We start from the raw sequence: 8,695 nt of genomic DNA, 5'->3' as shown, positions 1-8,695 counted from the left end.
AATATACAGAAACCTTTTATATCTTACCAAAATAAAGAGCTCTCAAACATAAGCCAAAGTTTTGGTAGTGCATTATCTTCTTAAAGATTTAATAATACACTATTCATAATCTCAGATATTTGTATCATCTTCATCATAAAAAATCAAAAGGTTCAATCTCACAGCTGTATGCAGTTTGTATTTTGGCCACTGTCCGCTGAACAACGACCGCAACAAACAACATAATAGACACAAACTTATTTTGTGCGACTCCGAGCCACACTTCTAATTCTGTATCATAGTTTGTCGTATACGGGACTGTGTCTTACTCATCTTAAAGCCTAGTAGCCAATACAGAATACGTCCTTTTACCTGACCTGACGTGATGTCAGACTTTAAAGACTTTTTCTCTCTCTCTCTTCCCATGTGGCCAACACATCAGTGCGGATGTCGAAACTGCCTCTTAACAAAATCTAATAAAACCAGTGAGTTCCGCTTTGTGCGTGCTGGTCTTGCTGGTCTTCCATGTTTTAATCTAATCTATTCATTCCACACGAAAGCTCGTAACTCAGTCAAACCTGCAAGATACGTCTCTGAAACTAAAGCTCACACTCACTTCCTCACGCGCTTTTCTTTGATGCAAGAAATCATCTTTCTTTTTCCGGTTTAAACTTTGTTCCTCTCTTTCTTTCTCACTCTCTCTCTCCAAGTGGAGTTTTCATTTGGATGGGAAAATGTCAGGGTCTCGTGGCATATTAGCAGGTTTAGGGTCTTCTTGGTGAGAAAAAAAAGTACATTTTCTTCTCTCCTTTTCAGTGTTGTGTTTTTCCAAACATGTGGAGCTCGGTTATGGTGATTTTACTTCTGCGTAGGTATTCTTGTCTAGACGTAGCGTTAGTTTTGCAACTTTCGTTAAGTTGAACCAATGACTCAATATCTTAGAGCTTTTTTGGATGTTGGGAGGTAGCTTATTTTCTTGCGTCTTCTTAGCAGCCTAAGTTTGGGAAGGGGAGCAGCAGTTTTTTCTAGCTATAAATAGCTAACTGTCCTTTGAGTTCGCAATCCTTTTTCTTTTTTAATTTTTAATGTACTTATTTGTCTTTCAAATGCTGCTGGGTTGTTTTTCGTTTGTTTCGATTTATTGCACTCATTACTTTGTTTTTCGTTTCAATTTAATGCACTCACTACTTTGCTGGAAATTAAGATTCATGAGTTGTTATTTGATTTGGTAATCGATGAAAAATGTTCACAATGTAAGTATTGATTAGGTTTCTCATGTAACTTCGGTGCATTGTGAAGTATGCGTAAGCCCGTGTGGGCCTTCTCTAGTGAATAATACGAGTCGTGCCATTTCCAATTATTTTGATATTGTGACTGGTATTATTGCTATTGATTACAAAATGATTGTTGGTCTTTTCTTTCTTCTTTTGGTCTGGTGCTACATAATGAATTGCTATGTATTACTGATATGGACTCTGATGATTTACATTCAAATGGAACGTGGTTGGGGATACTAACTTTAGCGTACTCTGTTTATGGTGCTTGCTTTTTGCTCATTGACTGATCACTCTTCCTTATATTAGATTATTGTTTAACATTTTTGTTCTCAAATATTTTCAGGTTGTGCTGATCTACAGTGTTGATTTGAAGGTTTTGATTAACTGAAAAGGTTTGATCTATCTTGGTTCAGCATATATGGCCTCTACTATTGGTAAACCGGGTGATGATTCCATGATAGTTGAAAAGCTCCCGGAGGAGATTAATGAAATGAAAATCAAGGATGAAAAGGTCTTGAAATTTATCTTTTCTGTACGCCTTGTCCCTTTGTATCATCAGGTTCTGATCATCACTTATGCTTCCACCCCTGACAACAAATTCTATGTTTTTGGTAGGAAATGGATACTGCAATGGTGGATGGAAATGGAACTGAAACTGGCCGTATTATTGTGACCACTATTGGTGGTCGACAAGGTCAACCTAAACAGGTAGATTATTTTTATAATACAATTGAATTATATTATCAGTTTGGTTTTCTTGTTAATTGAACTGTACTGCACAAGTGATGTTCATGTATGTATCCTTTACATTAACAAAGAAAAAGCCAAATTTTGTTATAGAGGTCCATGTTTCTTGACTCTTGAAGAATTCACAATGGTTCCATGGATGTAGGTAATGGGTACCGAACTATGTAAATTCATGCTTTTTGCTATTTTTCATTTGTGGTACTTTTGTGTGTTCTATACCTTTTATTCTCATTATGGTAGGATATTTTGGGTGTATGAAAGGAGAAAGAATAATTAGAAAGTCAGTTAGCTGGGTACATGGGGAGTCTGTTAGTTTTGTTAGTGGAAGGGGAAGGGGAGCCTATATATAAGGCTTGGGGAATATTGTACAGAGTTAGTTTTTGAGCATTCTTTGAATAGGCAGGACATTTTATATCCTGTGGAGGAGGGAGTTCTTCCTTGGGAGGTTTTGTACAGTTGACACTTTGATTCATATAGAAGAATATACATCATTCTTTCTTCTTTTCTGTGTTGTGTGTGAGTGGGTATCATGTAAAGCGATAGTTCTTGATTCAAGAACCTATCACATTATGTGTGATGAGGATTTTTTTTCCCAAGGGGGAAACTGAACACTTAAGTACCTTCACCAAGCATTCCATACTATTTGATGTGAAACTTATGCTGCTCAAAATACCTCAGAATATGTGACTTTGTGACACTTCACACAACTCCCTTGCATGTCAGAACCTTCCATAGTAGCCATTCTGTTTTTGAGATACGAAAAACCAATTGATAAACACCAAGCACTTGAGGAGCCTATCCTCAAAGCTAGCTTTTAAGCGGTGAGAATAAAATATTTTGATACCACTTTTATTTGAGAATGCAGTTGGCCCTAATGTTAAGTTTGCCTGACAGAAGACTCACAAGTTATATCGTATGTAGCACACTAGTAAACAATGAATTGAAGATAGTGGCAAAAACCATGCAATTGTGTTTTGGTTAGTTAAGGGGATATTGGGGATAGTCTGTGCGAGTGAGGGAACCAAACTCCCCGTCTTAAATATGTTAGCCTCTTGATCACTAGGGAAAGTCCTACTGGTCTACAAGGCTCATTGAAACTCAATGTCTTTGTCGTATTGGAGAATGTCTGCTAGGACCAAGTCAGAGCAACAACCTTTTTCGAGATGAGTTTCCTAAGAAGATTCTATGTAGCTCTTGGCTCACCTAATATCATTCTGTTTACTAGTTAATTTTAACCCTTATCTCAATCTCCTTTTTATCATAATAATGTTAGAAAGATTATATCTTTTATCTTTCAGTTAGTTTGTTATTATTTCTTATTTGTATTTTGGGCTTAGCCCATATTTCTTCTTTTATCTTTCAGTTAGTTTGTTATTATTTCTTATTTCTATTCTATTATAAATAGAGAACCCTATGTGTGTTTAACACAAGAGAGATTAATCCCATATATAATTTTCACTATATTTAACATGGTATCAGAGCAGGTTTTCTGATATCTTCCGGTGGTCTTTGCTGTCTACCGGCGGCCGGCCGTCATGGCTGCCGGCAGCCCCTAAAAATTTCATAAGATTCATTTTCTCTTCTTCTTAAATCTTAGCACCCAGAATCAAAGAGACAAGTCTCTTTGGAACCACTGCCTCCTCTGAACCAGCTGCCTTCTCGCCGGCCACCGTCATAGTTCCGACCGGTGACCAGTGGATCTGGACCGTCTCTTCAAGCGCGACCTAACCGTGGCGGTCGCCGTCTTTGTCTCGTCTGCATGCGCTGTCACGCGCCTCCACTCTCCGGATATAGATCTCGAATGCGTGTTCATCACGCTCCGCCTTCTCAGCGTAGGTATCAAACCTAGTCGTCTCACCGAACCTCCCTCTCTCTGTTCAGACCTTCCAGCCATTGTTGCCATCGACGTCTGTCTTCTTCTCGCCGCATGCTTCCGCATCTTCGGACCTCCTTCTTCTTTTTGCGTTTTTTTGTGCTTCGCCTCTGTAGTAGAGGGTTTCGCCTCTGTAGTAGAGGGTTTCGCCTCTGTAGTAGAGGGTTTCGCCTCTGTAGTAGAGGGTTTCGCCTCTGTATTGCTGTTCTTGCCTTGTTCTTCCTTTCTTATTGTATCTGCCGCACAGATCTGCTGCGTTTATTGCCTCCTTCTCCGCTGCTCTCCTTCATCCACTTCTGAAGTTGAAGTGTTTATTGCCTCCTTCTCCGCTGCTCTCCTCATCCACTTCTGAAGTTGAAGTGTTTATTGCCTCTTTCTCCACTGCTCTCCTTCATCCACTTTTGAAGTTGAAAGTTTCACAAGCTGCTGTTTGTTCATTGAGATGTGATAACCCATCTCTGCTTGCCTCACACTCTTGAAGACAAATCATCTAGTTCAAAATCAAGTTCAATTATTTCAAGCTTGGTTCATACAATTTGTATGCTCCAGCTTGAGGAGGAGTGTTAGAAATATTATATCTTTTATCTTTATCTTTTATCTTTCAGTTAGTTTGTTATTATTTCTTATTTGTATTTTGGGCTTAGCCCATATTTCTTCTTTTATCTTTCAGTTATTTTGTTATTATTTCTTATTTCTATTCTATTATAAATAGAAACCCTATGTGTGTTTAACACAAGGGAGATTAATCCCATATATAATTTTCACTATATTTAACAGTTACTCTTGTTATTTGTGTTCCGCAGACTATAAGTTACATGGCAGAACGTATTGTTGGACAAGGCTCATTTGGTATTGTGTTTCAGGTGGCATTTAATTGATATGTTACAGGTTAGATTAATTGCTCTAAGATAGCTAATATAAAGTTGATTTCAGCATATTTGTTTTGCAGGCTAAATGTCTTGAAACTGGAGAAACTGTAGCAATCAAGAAAGTTTTGCAGGATAAAAGATACAAGAATCGCGAATTGCAAACAATGCGCCTTCTTGATCATCCCAATGTTGTATCACTAAAACATTGCTTCTTTTCTACCACAGATAAAGATGAACTCTATCTCAATTTGGTACTTGAATATGTACCTGAGACTGTATATCGTGTGGTGAAGCACTATAGCAAGGCAAATCAGCGGATGCCCCTAATATATGTTAAACTTTACACATATCAGGTTCTTTACGTGTTACTTTTATGATAACATACTTCTGTTAGTTAAATTCAGATGCTGATCATATAAGAAGTGTGTATGACATTGTAAGCACGGAATTTTGTATCATCAATTACTTATTGTTGATTTAAGTAAAAGTCACAAGATGATAACCTAAATTTGGTCCTTTGTGAATTTTCATGTCAGAGAATAGGCCCTTATTTTCTGCCAATTCTGTGCAGTTCCTTCTATTCTTGTTCACTTGAATACTTGAACTATAGATGTCTGTTACGATCAGAGTACTAAATAGCATGCTAAAAATGATACTACAGTCATTGTGCATTGTGGAATGGTCCAGAATTATTATTGTGGTGGAAATTGGGGCCATTGGTGCACAAGCGTAAGCGCAAGACATAGTTTGGTGGGCAATCTTGATTCAGATAGTCATGTTTTTTACCTTCATAACCAAAACTCAGTTTTACTACCTTGGCAAACTTGTCTTCTGTTTTAACTTTCGATGGAAAAGACTACTGCTACATGATTTATTGTTGATATATTTTAAATTTTACATTTGAATGACTTGAATGAATAGATTTTAAGATTACTAGGTTAGTGTTTATATTGGAAGTTTATAACAATATATATATATATACACACACACACACGTGTGTGTGTGTGTTCTTAATATCCTTTAAATTTTATGAATTGCTATTGTTATTATTATTTATTGCTTTTTTTTTGTTAAAATTAATAATGGTATTTCCTATGGGTATGCTGCTTCTTATTTTAATTAGGATTTAGGAGTGTATGTTGTAATAGTTGCTTACTTTTTACATAATAAAATTAATACATTAGGGCTTTTTTGCTTAAGGATGAACTTGACCTCCCCATAGTGTTGTGCCATTAGGGCTTTTTTTAGCCTGTGGTACCATGTTGTGGTTTTACAATGGCTCACTAATTTTTAATTTAGGTTTGATGGTACGTTATAAAATGGAACAAAAAGAAGTGGAAAAATTAGAATATAATTTCTCTGGGCTTGAGTTCTACCCATGGGTTCCTTAGGCATCGGACCTTAGGGCTGATTATACTTTTTTAAATTGGAAAGCATCTCATCTGTGCTAAGTATCAGATTGCTTTATCCTTAATGCGTCTCAAAATCTATGTATGGTCATTGTTGTTAATTAATTGTGATGAATTCCTTTGTTCTTTGATAGATTTGTAGAGCCTTGGCTTATATTCATGGATGTGTTGGAGTGTGCCACAGGGACATTAAGCCACAGAATCTGCTGGTTGGTATCACTTCAGAAAATTTTTATATTTTTAGTTTGGTGATTTGTAATCAATGCCATTTTTTCTTCAGGTAAATCCTCATACACATCAGGTCAAACTTTGTGATTTTGGGAGTGCAAAAGTTCTGGTATGTTCCACTTCTGTCTAATGTCTAGTGAAGGTTATTGGCATATATTATGATTGGTTATTTTATGTTTCATGTTCCATGTTCTTGCATTCGTAAATACTTTTGTCTATTATTTTATTAGGCATTTATACCCAGAGTAATCAATTGGCTGATATTTGGTACACTCCGGTCACTTAGATAAAATGGCGCGGTATAGGTTTTCTGAAACAGTTTTTTATGACATTTCATATCTGATTAGATGGAAATGTTTAGTGTGTACTTAATTTAGGTAATTGCAATTTGAGACATTTCTAAGGTCATCAAGTCCCACATTGCTTAGTTTTTCACTCTTTCAAAAGAGCTTATATACCAAGACTCTCCATATACTTTCAAAGTAAATCGCTAGGATTTCAATTGGGCTAATTCTGCTGCATTTTTTTCCCTTTAACAACTTCTAAATGAAAGCAGTGGGTTGAGAAGAAAGCTCTCAACATCTATCCATGCTTAATGGGTTTGGAGTTCATTTATTGAATTGCGGATTATTCTGTTAGCTTCTTAAGTAGTATGTATTTGCTTCCCAATTGTTTTGTGTAGGTCAAGGGTGAACCTAACATATCGTATATCTGCTCTCGATACTATCGAGCTCCTGAACTCATATTTGGAGCCACTGAGTATACTACTGCAATTGATATGTGGTCTGTTGGTTGTGTCCTGGCTGAGCTGCTCCTGGGGCAGGTTTGCAAAAACAGTACTCATTCATTAATTTTCTTCCTATTCTTGCAATTTTGAAAGGGTCAATATCGTGTTGCTTACAAGTCCTCTTCACTGTTGGCCATCTGTGATTTGTAGCCTCTGTTTCCAGGAGATAGTGGAGTTGATCAACTTGTTGAAATTATCAAGGTAAAATTGTTTGTTTTTGGCTTTTTTGACCTGACCTATGATATGATACCTTAACCATTTTAAAAATATATAGATATTTGTTCTATAAGCTTCTCTAAATTGCGAATTATTTTTTAATTTTTTAATGTTTTAGGTACTCGGGACTCCCACTCGTGAGGAAATAAAATGCATGAATCCAAATTACACAGAGTTCAAGTTCCCTCAAATCAAGGCTCACCCCTGGCATAAGGTTAATTCCATGACATGCAGACTAACCAATTGCATTAGTAATGTAAATACTGTTTGTATTGACTTGGCAATTTTTTAAAGTAGATATTCCACAAGCGTATGCCCCCAGAAGCAGTAGATCTTGTTTCAAGGCTTCTCCAGTATTCTCCAAATTTACGAAGTACTGCTGTGAGTGTTTGTTTTTCGTAGAAGAATATATATTATGAAAATATTTAAAATTTGTTGACTTATTTGTAGTACATGAGTCATTTCACAATTCAATTGAGATGATCATTAAATAATTTCGTTTACTGTAACTTTTTGCAGTTGGATGCATGTGTTCACCCATTTTTTGATGAACTCCGCGACCATAATACCCGTCTCCCTAATGGGCGCCCTATGCCACCCCTCTTTAATTTCAAACCTCAAGGTAGAATGCTTTCCATATACTCTTATTTCTGGTTTAAGGGCCATAAAACAACTTTTTGATATCATGTCTTTTGAACGATGACATATCAAACAGAGCTGAAGGGAGTGACTTTGGAGCTACTATGCAAACTTGTTCCAGAACATGCTCGGAAACAGTGTCCATCCCTTAATTTCTAGACAGCTAACATAACCCTTGAATCTGGATTTTACTATTATGTGGATCTTCTGTGATATTTTGTCTTGCTTGTGTTTCATGATTTCTTTATAAATTGAAAAGAAATTGCATTTTTTGTCTTTACAGTCAGATACTTGGCTGACTAATGCATTTTCTTATCATTCCCTGTTGTCTGTGAAGACATTTGCTGTGTATCGTTTGTGGTCTTTAGTTATAGCACTTGTGCTATTCATATTCTGACGATATTAGTTGGTTTACATACTAAAAATTATGTGGATTTGAGATCTCAGATACGATGACCTTTAGATAGTGGTTCAGAAAAGGAAGAATGTTTAGTTCTAATGATTTATTCGCTGGAAGGAACACTTCCTTTTTTTTTCTCTCTAGATTTTTTAGTACTTCATTTTGTTGTCTTTCATTAATTCTATTTTTCACATATTCTAGATTTAAATTTTCATTAAAAATCATGTGTTCTTGTGGAAGTGAACGTGTCTTGTAAAGTCTTCTTTCAATA

General features: G+C 36.2%; 1 protein-coding gene across 5 annotated transcripts; it reads left to right on the top strand.

The window, feature by feature from the left end:
• Positions 1 to 474: 474 nt before the first annotated feature.
• On the top strand, positions 475 to 8,360 carry LOC108329103 (shaggy-related protein kinase epsilon). 5 transcript variants are annotated; one of them, XM_052872930.1, is made up of 13 exons: positions 478 to 757; positions 1,600 to 1,767; positions 1,872 to 1,964; positions 4,680 to 4,739; positions 4,826 to 5,098; positions 6,289 to 6,363; positions 6,435 to 6,491; positions 7,065 to 7,205; positions 7,320 to 7,370; positions 7,504 to 7,599; positions 7,683 to 7,766; positions 7,905 to 8,007; positions 8,101 to 8,360. In XM_052872930.1, exons 2-13 carry the CDS (start codon positions 1,675 to 1,677, stop codon positions 8,181 to 8,183), a joined length of 1,209 nt encoding a protein of 402 aa, XP_052728890.1. In that variant the 5' UTR covers positions 478 to 757; positions 1,600 to 1,674; the 3' UTR covers positions 8,184 to 8,360. The 5 variants fall into 5 exon arrangements, 4 of the variants coding, with proteins under 4 accessions (XP_052728890.1, XP_052728891.1, XP_052728892.1 ...); XR_008246925.1 differs by lacking the exon at positions 8,101 to 8,360 and having other exon boundaries at positions 475 to 1,517; positions 7,680 to 7,766; positions 7,905 to 7,956; XM_052872931.1 differs by lacking the exons at positions 478 to 757; positions 1,600 to 1,767 and having other exon boundaries at positions 4,680 to 4,725.
• The last annotated feature ends 335 nt before the right edge of the window (positions 8,361 to 8,695 follow it).

Source organism: Vigna angularis, chromosome 2 (genome assembly GCF_016808095.1).
Source record: "Vigna angularis cultivar LongXiaoDou No.4 chromosome 2, ASM1680809v1, whole genome shotgun sequence".
Classification (NCBI taxonomy): Eukaryota; Viridiplantae; Streptophyta; class Magnoliopsida; order Fabales; family Fabaceae; genus Vigna; species Vigna angularis.
This window is presented reverse-complemented; position numbering and strand designations above follow the sequence as displayed.

What these genes read in the sequence shown, in the direction of transcription:
- LOC108329103 (XM_052872930.1), top strand. Translation starts at nt 1,675, where the DNA reads ATGGCCTCTACTATTGGTAAACCGGGTGATGATTCCATGATAGTTGAA. An exon ending in TTGGGAGTGCAAAAGTTCTG is followed by an intron (nt 6,492 to 7,064) that starts GTATGTTCCACT and finishes TGTTTTGTGTAG; the next exon opens with GTCAAGGGTGAACCTAACAT. An exon ending in CTGAGCTGCTCCTGGGGCAG is followed by an intron (nt 7,206 to 7,319) that starts GTTTGCAAAAAC and finishes TGTGATTTGTAG; the next exon opens with CCTCTGTTTCCAGGAGATAG.